Source organism: Canis lupus, chromosome 8 (genome assembly GCF_011100685.1).
Source record: "Canis lupus familiaris isolate Mischka breed German Shepherd chromosome 8, alternate assembly UU_Cfam_GSD_1.0, whole genome shotgun sequence".
Classification (NCBI taxonomy): Eukaryota; Metazoa; Chordata; class Mammalia; order Carnivora; family Canidae; genus Canis; species Canis lupus.
The window spans coordinates 349,129-362,127 of NC_049229.1; the positions used below are offsets into that span (position 1 = coordinate 349,129).

The following is a 12,999-nucleotide window of genomic DNA, read 5'->3' on the forward strand; positions in this document are numbered from 1 at the left end:
GTTTGGTGCTGAAAACAAGCACAGACCAGAAGGCAGTGACAGAGAAACAGCCTGTGTTCTGATGCTTCTGCTTCTGTGCTTGGAATGAAGGTTGGGGCAGTGCTGCCTTTCCTATCGGTGCTGCTTCAACATCTCCTCGGTCCTGAGCAACAACCAGAAGCTGGAGGAATTGGATCTCAGCCACAACGCCCTGGGAGACTTTGGAATTAGACTTCTTTGTGTGGGGCTGAAGCATCTGTTCTGCAATCTGAACAAGCTTTGGTGAGTCTGAATTATTTTCCTTCACAAAGCGTGAGCTGTGGCTTCGATGATTCATGATGGGCTACAGTTTTCGCATGAGAATGGCCATCACTGTTCAGAAGATTTCCAGATGTTGATCAATAATTCAGTCAGTTATGTTTATTGTGGGAAGAGCCACATACTAAGCCTTAGGGAAGGAGCTTAAAGAATCAAATCATGCTCACTTTTAAGGTATTTACAGTCTAGCTAAGAAAGTAAAACCAGTGTAATGCATTGCTCCGGAAGAATTTTGGGAGTTGATGACAAGTTCTTGGTCTCCATGCTAAGCAAGAAGAGAGGTGCTAACACAATACAGACACCTGGTATTTTACGCAGCCTTTCATTTACTGCTTCTGGGAGACTTGAATTTTGAAGAAGAGAAAACACTTGAAAATGGTAGTGACGATTCACACCCATTAGGAGGACTGTTATAAAACCAAACCAAACCACAAGGGTAGATGAGCATGTGGAGAAATTGGAACTATAACGCATTGCTGATGAGAATGTAAAGGGTATGGCCAGTGTGGGATATAGAATGTCAGTTCCTCAGAAACATGACCCAGCAATTTTACTTCTGGGTACATACAAAGAGAGTGAAATCAGGCACCCAAATGTGTATTTGCACATCTGTGTCAACAGCAGCATTATTTACAATAGCCAGAAAGTGGAAATACCTCAAATATCCATTGATGAATAAATGTGGGTGGGATTGCAGTTGGGAGTCAGGGAATGTGGTACAGACATGCATCTATCCTTAACAGGAATTTGGACACATCCTGCAATGTGGATGAACCTGAAAGACATTAAACTAATTAAAATAAGCCATACATAGAGGGGAGATATGTACAATTTCACTCACAGGAAGCACCTAAAATAGTCAAATTCACAGAGACAAGAAGTAGAAGAGTGGGTCCCAGGGGCTGGGGGAGGGAGGTATGGGGAGTTAGTGTTTAGTGGACACTGATTTCCAGTTTGGGAAAGATGAAAAACTTCTGGAGATGGATGGGGGTCACAGTTACACAGAGAAGACACTTAAATGCTCGTGAACTGTACACTTAAATTGGGTTGCAATGGTGAATGTTATGCCATGTATATTTTACACTATATGGATTAGTGCAGGGACCCGAAGAGATGTAGATTGGGCATGGGCTGGAAGGTGTTTCCTTGGTATTATGCCAAAGGAAAGGAAATAGAAAGTTTGAGTAGTTTGGATGTGCTTCCCATGTGCGGACTGGACTAGAGGCCGCATCAGAGCCAGCGCTTCCGTGATTCACAGCGTGAGATGAGAGAAGTGAATGACACTCTGCCATCTCTGTGGAAGGTTGGTCAGTTGCTGTCTCACACCAGCATGTTGTGAGGACCTTGCATCCGTGCTGAGCACCAACCAGTCCCTGACCAGACTCTACCTGGGGGAAAATTCCCTGGAAGATGCAGGAGTTGGAGTTCTATGTGAAAAAGCAAAGCACCCACAATGTAAACTTCAGAGACTGGGGTAAGTCATTGTGGGTGTCTCAGTGGAGAAGCAAACACCCCCTCCTTAGGGATGTAATGGGAAACACGATGGGGTTTGCTCTGTGAAAGTTGGTCAGATGGAATGGAGGGTAGAGAACGGAGGAGCCAGTATGTGAGGTGGTTGCAGGTGCTAGATACTACTTTCTACTGTAAGGTATTTATGACCCCGAACTGGAGATTCTTAGAGTTGAAGGAAACTGTAGGGGCTGTTGAGCTGAGGCCCCCCACCTGCTCCTCAGACACTCACACGGATAGTTACTGGCTTCACGTGTGAACACTTCGAAGCACACCATCATTGCTGCCCAGTGAAGCCACAGCAGGAGGACAGAGTTGTGTCTATGCAGCACCTTCTTTGGTTTCTGGGGTTGGTCCTTGTTTCACCCCCCAGGGCTCTGCTGAGAGATGTTGATCTCAATTCCCCAGAGACCACACTCGAACTCTAGGCTTCTCCTCTCTTGCCTGGACGTCTCTGAATTCTCAAGAAGGATGCGGCTTCCCACCTTCGCCTATGTAGTCATGCTGTCCCAGGAAGGGCTTCTCTGTTCATGTCCCTCTGAGAAGTATACTGCCAAGACCTGAGCCTAATACTCCTAAAGATATGTGGTGGTTTTTTCACCCCCTGTGGCAGGGCACTGTGTTGTCACAGGGGGCCCTATGGTTTCCTTGTGCTTCTGGCAGGCACATTGCATCACAACTTCATATTGGAATTCTGTAGTAAATAATAATGTGAAATTCTGGCGTGTTTCCTTCCTTCCTTCCTTCCTTCCTTCCTTCCTTCCTTCCTTCCTTCCTTCCTTCCTTCCTTCCTTCCTTTCATTATTTTTAAAATATTTATCTATTTATTTGAGAGAGACAGAGAGAGCGAGCATGACCAAGGTGCCAGCCATGGGGCTCCATCCCAGAACCCTGGGATCATGACCTAAGCCAAAGGCAGATGCTTCACTGACTGAGCACCCCAGCACCCCTCTGGCATGTTTTCTAACACTAACAACCAAATCTCTACAGAACCCAACTGCGTGTCTCACATGTCAGTTCAGATCTGACACTATATACTCAGAGTTGGCGCAGACCCCACAGGTCAAGAGCCTAGTCCTGTATGCTCCCCATGCTGGCAATGTCAGATACCAATGCAGGTAGTGGGCACAGTTCACTTGCACATCTCTTTGACTCAGCTATGAACTGGGGACTTCCACAATCCCCTCTCAGGTTTGAAAATTTGCTAGAACAGCTCACAGAAATCAGAGAAACACAACTTACATTTATTATAAAATATATTATAAAGAATGTAAATAAACAGCTAGATGAAGAGTCATATAGGCTGAGATCTGGAGCACAGGGACTCTGTCCCCATGTAGTTGTGGTTGGCCACACTCCCAGCACACAGATGCTTTCTTCAACCTAGAAGGTCTCTGAATCTCATTATTCAGAGAGTTTACAGAGTTTAATCTCTGGCCTTCCTCCTTTCTCCTTCCTTGAGTTTGGTGGGTGGGGCTGAAGGTTCCAATTCGCTAATCACTTGGTCATTCTGGTGACCAGCCCCATCCTAAGGGCATCTATGGGTCTCACCTTCAGCCACCCCATTAGTATAAACTCAGGTGTGCTCAGAGGGGGCTCCTTTGAGTTGCAAAAGAGACTGCTCCACTTTGGACATTCCAAAGGTGTTAGAAGCCCTGTGCCAGAAACTGCATATATACATATTTCTGCAAACTAAACTGCAAACTATACATATTTCTCATTACGACACAAAAATAACAACTGATAATCATGTACCTAAACATGATCAGTGTCTCCAACTTCAATAGGAAAAAATGAGGCTAAGAGAGCATAAGACATTTGCCCAAGGACACCCAGATCGAAGGCAGTGGAGCATGTGCAAACAGCCCAGTGCAGTGCACTGCCTCATGATGTCGTGTCTGTCTAGGGGGCTTCCACGTCCTGCTTCATCAACCTGCATGGGCCTCACCTTCAGCTCTGCTAGGTGTCCTCTTACCTTTCTTTTGATGAATTGTTTAGGCATTTTTGAATTGTGGTTCTGTCAATGTTATCTATCTACAACAAGCAAACCGTAAATGTCTTTGTTCCCATTACTGATATGAATAGGAATCCACGTCAGCACCAAGACATAATAGAGCAGGGAGGGTTTTCACTGAGAAATAATCCCTTAATTCATCCTTACGAGCCACATGTGGTTACACCACTGTGTTATCCTTCCACCTGTCCCATCAACCCACCCGCACATGTCACAGTGCCTCTGTCCTCAAAGAACACTGTATCCAACACCTCCACATCCTCTCAGCATGACTCAACCTCAGCAATTTGGCCTCTGCAACTCTTGGTTTGTTCAAAGGCGTCCTTGGGCCTCTTTACTTGTGAGCACTCTGGGGGTTTGCCTGTAGGTGCCGACAGTAGCAGTGAGTGAGGCAGACCAAGAGTCACTGCTTACAGGGGGCAGTGTACCTCAGACAGCAGGCAAACAATGTGTAATACATCTATGGGGTATCATAAAACCTGGAGCTGATGGTGAGGGCTGCTTTCTTGGCCAGGTGGGCAGCAAATGTCTCCCGAGTGGCCTAGGATCAGGTACTAACTGCAGGGGAATTGTGAGCTCTGAAGGAGCCAGGGGAAAAGGAATACTCCAGGGAAAAAAGAGAAGTGGAGAGACCCAGAGCACAGACTCTCAGAGGGCCCTCAGTGGTTCCAGTTCTGACTTGAACAGCCTCCCCAGTCTCTACTTAACATCTGTTGCTTTTCATTTACTTATCACCTTCCTCTTGTTTTTGGAGAATTACTCAGTCTTTCCTGCTATTTCTACAGCTTCTGTTTCTCTGGGTCCTGCACTGACTTCTCTTCCTGTGGTATGGGGATTTCACCACTGGTTTTCTTTTCTTACTGATGTTTGTACCCTCTCTGGGACCACTCCTGTGCCCCTTAGCTTCAAAAACAATGTGGAGAGAGATAGCTCTGAAAACAAGTCTTAAACCCACATATGATTCATTAGCTTTTCTTTTCTTTCTTTCTTCTTCTTTTTTTAAAAATAGATTTAGATGTCTTGGAGCAGTTTTAGATTCACAGCAGGATGGGGAGGAAAGTATGGGAATTTCTACATACTCTTTCCCCACTCATGCATAGATTCCCCTGTCATCAACATCACTGAACAGGGTGATACATTCGTTATAATTGAGGAGTTGATGACACATCATAATCACACAAAGTGCACAGTTTACATTGGAATTCACTCTTGCTTATGCACATTGTGTGAGTTTGGATCAGTGTATGACCGCATGTATCTACTACTGTAGTAATACAGAAAGTAGTTTCCCTGCCCCTTTTCTTTTTCCTTACCACTTTGGATTCCTTTTTTTTTCTTTTTTGTCTGATTGCTACAACTAGGATTTCCAGAACTATGTTGAATAAAAGTTGTGAGAGTGGACATTCTTGTCTTGTTCCTGACCTTAGAATAAAAATTTTTAGCTTTTCACCATTGAATATGATGTTATCTGTGGGTTTTTCACATAAGGCTTTTATTATGTTGAGGTATGTTCCCTACAAACCCATATTGTTGGGAGTTTTTATCATGAATGGATGTTGTATTTTGTTAAGTGATTTTTCTGCATGTATTGAGATGATCCTATGGTTTTTGTCCTTTCTCTTAGTAATGTGATGTATCACTTTGATGGGTTTGCAAACATTGAAGTACTCTTGCACCTCTGAATAAATACTACTTGACCATGATGAATGATGTTTTAATGTATTGTTGAATATTTTGTTGAGAATTTTTTCATCTATGTTCATCAGTGATATTGGCCTAGGCTTCTCTCTTTCTCTCTCTCTCTCTCTCTTTTTTTTTTTTTTGGTAGTGTATTTTTCTGGTTTTGGTATCAGGGTAATGAATGAATCTGGAAGTTTTGTAATAGTTTGAGAAGAATAGGTATTAATGTTTCTTTAAATGTTTGGTAGAATTCACCTGTGTCTGGACCTGGGCTTTGTTTGTTGGTAATTTTTTGATTACTGACAAAATTTCATTAATTGATCTTTTCATATTTTCTATTTCTTCCTGATTCAATTTTGGAGAAGTATGTTTCTAAGAATTTATCCATTTCTTATAGGTTGTCCAACTTGTTGGCATATACATTTTCATAAAATTCTCTTATCTTTATTTGTGCTTCTGTGAAGTTAATTGTTATTTCTTCTCCTTCATATCTGATTTTATTTATCTGACTCCTCTTTATTTCTTGGTAAGTCTGGCTAAGGGTTTATCAATTTTCTTTACAGTTTCAAAGAACCTGCTCCTGATTTCAATGATCCTTTCCATTGTTTCCTTAGTTTCTATTTAATTTACTCATGTGCTGATCTTTATTATTTCCTTATTTCTACTAGTTTTGGTTTTGTTAGTTCATCTTTTTTTGCTCTTTCAGGTGTTAGGTTAGGCAGTTTATTTGAGATTTTTCTTGTTTCTTGAGGTAAGTGTGTATTGGCAGTAAGCTTTCTCTTGGAACAGCTTTTACTGCATACCAAAGATTTTGGGTTGTTGTATTTCCATCTGCATTTGTCTCCATGTTTTTAAAAATTTCCTCTTTGATTTTATGGATGACCCATTAGTTGTTTAGGAGAATGTTGTTTAACCCCCATGTATTGATGTTCTTCCCAGATTTTTTCTTGTAATTCATTTCTAGTTTCATACTGTTGTGGTCAGAACAGATGCTTGATCTAACTTCAAACTTCCTGAATTTATTGAAACCTGTCTTGTAAAGAATGTTTTCTATGTATTTGAAAGAATGTATATTCTGCTGTTTCTGGATAGAATGTTCTGTATATATCCATTAGGTCCGCCTGGTCCAATGTATTGTTAAAAGTCACTGTTTTCTCATTGATTTCTGTGTGGATGATCCATCCATTAATGTAATTGGGGTGTTAAAATCCCCTATTATTATTGTATCACTGTCATTTTCTCCCTCTATGTCTGTTAATGATGGCATTGCATTTTCAGTATTCCTATGTTGGGCGCATAGATATTGACAATAATTGTATCCTATAATTAGATTACTCCCTTTATAATTATATAGTACCTTTCTTTGTCTGTTGTTATAACTTCACTTTAAAGTTTATTTTGCCAGATATAAGTATTCCTTCCCTGGCTTTTTTTCTTTCTTTTTCTATTTCCATGGTATATGTTTTTCCATCCTTTCACTTTTTGTCTGTAGATATCTTTAGGTCTGAAGTGATTCCCTTGCAGGCAGCATATTAGATGGGTCTATTTCGTTTTATTCATTCAGTCAACCTATGTCTTTTGATTGGAGTGTAGTCCTTTTACATTTAAAGTAGTTATTGGTGGGACGCTGGGTGCCTCAGTGGTAGAGCGTCTGCCTTTGGCCCAGAGTGTGATCCTGGAGTCCTAGGATCTAGTCCCACATCGGGCTCCCTCAAGGAGCCTGCTTCTCCCTCTGTCTATACTTCTGCCTCTCTCTCTGTGTGCCTCTCATGAATAAATAAATAAAATCTTAAAAAAAGAAAGTAGTTATTGGTTAGCATGTATTTACTTCCATTTTGTTAATCTGGTTAACAACATTTTGTTTTCTGGTTGTTTTTGTAGTTCCTTTCTTGTCCTCTTGCTCTCTTCCCTTGTGGTTTGATGGCATTCTTTAGTGTTATGCTTGAATTAATTTCTCTTTATTTCTTGTGTATTTATTATAGGTTTTTTATTTGTGGTTATCATGTGGTTCATTCATATATAGCATTTTATGTATATAGCAGTTTATATTAAATTTTTGGTTGCTTGAATTTGAACACATTCTAAAAGCACTATATTTTTACTCTGCTTGCATGTGATATGTATAGGATGTCATATTTTATCTCTATTCTTTCTTGTGTATCTCTTCACTGGTGTTTGTAGATGTAATTGATTTTACTGCTTTGGATTTTAACCTCCATACTGTCTTTATAAGTGATTAATCTACTTCCTTTACTGAATGTTTGTTTTTATCTGTGACTATTTCCCTTTTATAATTTTCTTACTTCTAGTTATGGGTTTTTCTTTCCACTGAAAGCATCCTCTTTAACATTTCTCGTAAGCTTGGTGTAATGGTGATGGACACCTTTAACTTTTATTCATATGGGAAATACTGTATCTGTCCTATTCTGAATGATAATCTTGCCAAGTAGACTGTTACTGGTTACAGAGTTTTCCCTTCCAGCATTTTAGATGTATCATGCCACTATCTTCTGGTCTGCAATGCTTTTGCTAAAAAATGTAAAATTCTCTTGATCATACTTAAAAAATATTTTTAGTTTAAATTCAATTTGACATCATATACTATTACACCCAGTACTTATCTTATCTTAATGCTTGTCACCCATTACCACACTACCCCATCAACATCCCTCCAAAACTCTCAGGTCCTTTCCTAGAGTTCAGAGACTCTCATAGTTTGTCTACCTCTGTAATTTTTTGCCACTCAGTTTCCCTCCTTTCCCTTATAGTCCCTCTCACTATTTATTATTTCCCTGCTATGAGTGAAACCATATGATGATTGTCCTTCTCCGATTGACTTACTTCATTCGGGATCATACCCTCCAGTTCCATCCACATCAAAGCAAATGGTGGGTATTCATCCTTTCTTTTTTTTTTTATAATAAATTTATTTTTTATTGGTGTTCAATTTGCCAACATACAGAATAACACCCAGTGCTCATCCCATCAAGTGCTCCACTCAGTGCCCATCACCCATTCACTCCCACCCCCCGCCCTCCTCCCCCTCCACCACCCCCAATTCGTTTCCCAGAGTTAGGAGTCCTTATGTTCTGTCTCCCTTTCTGATATTTCCCACACATTTCTTCTCCCTTCCATAATATTCCCTTTCACTATTATTTATATTCCCCAAATGAATGAGACCATATAATGTTTGTCCTTCTCCAATTGACTTACTTCACTCAGCATAATACCCTCCAGGTCTATCCACGCTGAAGCAAATGGTGAGTATTTGTCATTTCTAATGGCTGAGTAATATTCCATTGTATACACAGACCACATCTTCTTTTTCCATTCATCTTTCCATGGACACCGAGGGTCCTTCCACAGAATGGCTATTGTGGACATTGCTGCTAGAAACATCGGGGTGCAGGTGTCCCGGCGTTTCATTGCATCTGAATCTTTGGGGTAAATCCCCAACAGTGCAATTGCTGGGTCGTAGGGCAGGTCTATTTTTAACTGTTTGAGGAACCTCCACACAGTTTTCCAGAGTGGCTGCACCATTTCATATTCCCACCAACAGTGTAAGAGGGTTCCCTTTTCTCGCATCTTCTCCAACATTTCTGGTTTCCTGCCTTATTAATTTTCCCCATTCTCCCTGGTGTGAGGTGGTATCTCATTGTGGTTTTGATTTGTATTTCCCTGATGGCAAGTGATGCAGAGCATTTTCTCATATGCGTGTTGGCCATGTCTATGTCTTCCTCTGTGAGATTTCTGTTCATGTCTTTTTCCCATTTCATGATTGGATTGTTTGTTTCTTTGGTGTTGAGTTTAATAAGTTCTTTATAGATTTTGGAAACTAGCCCTTAATCTGATACGTCATTTGCAAATATCTTCTCCCATTCTGTAGGTTGTCTTTTAGTTTTGTTGACTGTATCCTTTGCTGTGCAAAAGCTTCTTATCATGATGAAGTCCCAATAGTTCGTTCGTTCTTTTGTTTCTTTTGCCTTCGTGGATGTATCTTGCAAGAAGTTACTGTGGCCAAGTTCAAAAAGGGTGTTGCCTGTGTTCTCCTCTAGGATTTTGATGGACGCTTGTCCCACATTTAGATCTTTCATCCATTTTGAGTTTCTCTTTGTGTATGGTGAAAGAGAGTGGTGTAGCTTCACTCTTCTGCATGTGGATGTCCAATTTTCCCAGCACCATTTATTGAAGAGACTGTCTTTCTTCCAATGGATAGTCTTTACTCCTTTATTGAATATTAGTTGACCATAAAGTTCAGGGTTCACTCCTGGATTCTCTATTCTGTTCCATTGATCTATGTGTCTGTTTTTGTGCCAGGACCACACTGTCTTGATGTCCACAGCTTTGTAGTACAACCTGAAATTTGTCATTGTGGTGCCCCCAGCTATGGTTTTCTTTTTTTAAAATTCCCCTGGCTATTCGGGGTTTTTTCTGATTCCACACAAATCTTAAAATTGTTTGTTTTAACTCTCTGAAGAAAGTCCATGGTATTTTGATAGGGTTTGGATTAAACGTATAAGTTGTCCTGGGTAACATTGACATTTTCACAATATTAATTCTGTCAACCAATGAGCATGTAATATTTTTCCATCTCTTTGTGTCTTCCTCAATTTCTTTCAGAAGTGTTCTATCGTTTTTAGGGTATAGATCCTTTAACCTCTTTGGTTAGGTTTATTCCTAGGTATCTTATGCTTTTGGGTGCAGTTGTAAATGGGATTGACTCCTTAATTTCTCTTTCTTCAGTCTCATTGTTAGTGTATAGAAATGCCACTGACTTTTGGGCATTGATTTTGTATCCAGCCACATTGCCGAATTGCTGTATGAGTTGTAGCAATCTTGGGGTGGAGTCTTTTGGGTTTTCTATATTCAGTATCATGTCATCTGTGAAGAGGGAGTTTGACTTCTTCTTTGCCTTTTATTTCTCTTTGTTGTCTGATTGCTGAGGCTAGGACTTCCAGTATTATGTTGAATAGCAGTGGTGAGAGTGGACATCCCTGTCTTGTTCCTGATCTTAGGGGAAAGGCTCTCAGGTTTTCCCCCGTTGAGAATGATTTTTGCTGTGGGCTTTTCCTGGATGGCTTTTAAGATGCTGAGGAATGTTCCCTCTATTCCTACACTCGGAAGAGTTTTGATCAGGAATGGTTTTGATCAGGATGCTGTATTTTGTGAAATGCTTTCTCTGCATCTCTTGAGAGGATCATATGGTTCTTGTCGTTTCTTTTTTTGGTGTGATTTATCACACTGATTGTTTTATCAATGTAGAACCAGCCTGGCATCCCAGGGATAAATCCTCCTTGCTCATGATGTTTAATCTTCTTAATGTACTGTTGGATCCTATTGGCTAGTATCTTGCTGAGAACTTTTGCATCCATGTTCATCAGGGATATTGGTCTGTAATTCACCTTTTTGTCTGGTTTTGGGATCAGGGTAATGCTGGTCACATAGAAAGAGTTTGGAAGTTTTTCTTCCATTTCCATCCTTTGAAACACTTTAGTAGAATAGGTATTATTTCTTCTTTAAATGTTTAATAGAATTCCCCTGGGAAGCCATCTCTCTCTGGACTAGTTTCTTGGGAGATTTCTCATTGCTGCTTCCATTTCCTTGATGGTTGTTCATCTGCTCAGATTTCTATTACTTCCTGTTTCAGTTTTGGTAATTTGTAGGTTTCCAGTAACACAACCATTTCTTCCAGATTGCCTAATTTGTTGGCATATAGTTGCTCATAATGCGTTTTAAAAATCATTTTTATTTATTTGGGATTGTTTATGATCTCTCCTCTTTCATTCATGATATTATTAATTTGTGTGTTTTCTCTTTTCTTTTAAATAAATCGGGCCAGGGGTTTCTCTATCTTATTAATTATTTCAAGGAACCAGCTCATGATTTTGTTGATCTGTTCTACAGTTCTTCTGGTCTCTATTTCATTGAGTTCTGCTCTAATCTTTATTATTTCTCTTCTTCTGCTTGGTTTAGTCTATACTTGCTTTTCTTTCTCCAGCTCCTTTACGTGCAAGGTTAGCTTGTGTATTTGAGATCCCCCCGCCCCCGTTTTTTGAGGGAGGCTTGTATTGCAATGTATTTCCCTCTTCAGACCACTTTTGCTGTATCCCAGAGATTTTTATCAGTTGTGCCTTCATTTTCTTAGTTTGAATGAATCTTAATTCTTCTCTAATTTTATATTTGACCCATTCATCCTTATCAGGATGCTCTTTACCTCTATGTGTTTGAGTTTCTTCCAAATTTCTTCTTGTGACTGAGTTCTAGTTTCAAAGCATTGTAGTCTGAAAATATGCAGGGGACAACCCCAGTCTTTTGGTACTGGTCGAGACTTGATTTATGACCCAGCATGTGGTCTATTCTGGAGATGGTTCCATAGGCACTTGAGATGAATGTGCATTCACTTGTGCTTGGATGGAAAGTTCTGTATATATCTGTTAAATACATCTGGTCCAGTATATCATTTAAGGCCTTTGTTTCTTCTGTGATGTTCTGCTTAGAGGATCTGTCTTTTGCTGCAAATGCCGTGTTGATGTCTCTTACTATCGATGTATTACTATGTAAAAATCTCTTTATGTTGGTTATTAATTGATTGATATACATGGTAGCTCCCACATTAGGGGCATCATATTCATGATTGTTATGTCATCTTGTCACATATACCCTTTAAGTATGATATAGTGTCACTCGCCATCCCTTATTAGAAAATGTAATGTATCTGATATGAGGATTTCTACCCATGCTTTCTTTTTTTTTATATAAATTTATTTTTTATTGGTGTTCAATTTGCCGACATATAGAATAAGACCAAGTGCTTATCCCATCAAGTGCCCTCCTCAGTGCCCCTCACCCAGTACCCTGCCCCGCCCACCTCCCGTTCCACACCCTTAGTTCCTTTCCCAGACATAGGAGTTTCCCATGTTCTGTCTCCTTTCTGATATTTCCCACTCATTTTTCTCCTTTCCCCTTTATTCCCTTTCACTATTTTTTATATTCCCCAAATGAATTAGAACATATAATGTTTGTTCTTCTCTGATTGACTTATTTCACTCAGCGTAATAACCTCCGGCTCCATCCACGTCGAAGCAAATGGTGGGTATTTGTCGTTTCTAATGGCTGAGTAATATTCCATAGTATACATAAACCACATCTTCATTATCCATTCATCTTTCCTTTTTTTTGAAATGCTTGAAAATTATTTTATTTTTATTTTATTTTTTAAATAATAAATTTATTTATTATTGGTGTTCAATTTGCCAACATACAGAATAACACCCAGTGCTCATCCTGTCAAGTGCCCTCCTCAGTGCCTGTCACCTAGTACCCCCACCCCCCCACCCACCTCCCCTTCCACCACCCCTTGTTCGTTTCCCAGAGTTAGGAGTCTTTATGTTCTGTCTCCCTTTCTGATATTTCCCACACATTTCTTCTCCCTTCCCTTCTATTCCCTTTCACTATTATTTATATTCCCCAAATGAATGAGAACATATAATGTTTGTCCT

At 40.0% G+C, this 12,999-nt stretch overlaps 1 protein-coding gene across 11 annotated transcripts in view; it reads left to right on the forward strand.

The window, feature by feature from the left end:
- Positions 1-12,999, forward strand: part of NLRP3 (NLR family pyrin domain containing 3) — a 52,277-nt gene that overhangs the window by 12,103 nt on the left and 27,175 nt on the right. For 8 of the 11 annotated variants that reach the window (XM_038544093.1, XM_038544097.1, XM_038544096.1 and 5 more), the window contains 2 exons: positions 91-261; positions 1,601-1,771. The exons of 2 other annotated variants lie outside the window; for them this stretch is intronic. In XM_038544093.1, coding sequence (XP_038400021.1) covers positions 91-261; positions 1,601-1,771 — 342 coding nt within the window. The remainder of the gene's footprint in view (positions 1-90; positions 262-1,600; positions 1,772-12,999) is intronic. One more of the 11 variants, XM_038544098.1, reaches the window with a different exon arrangement.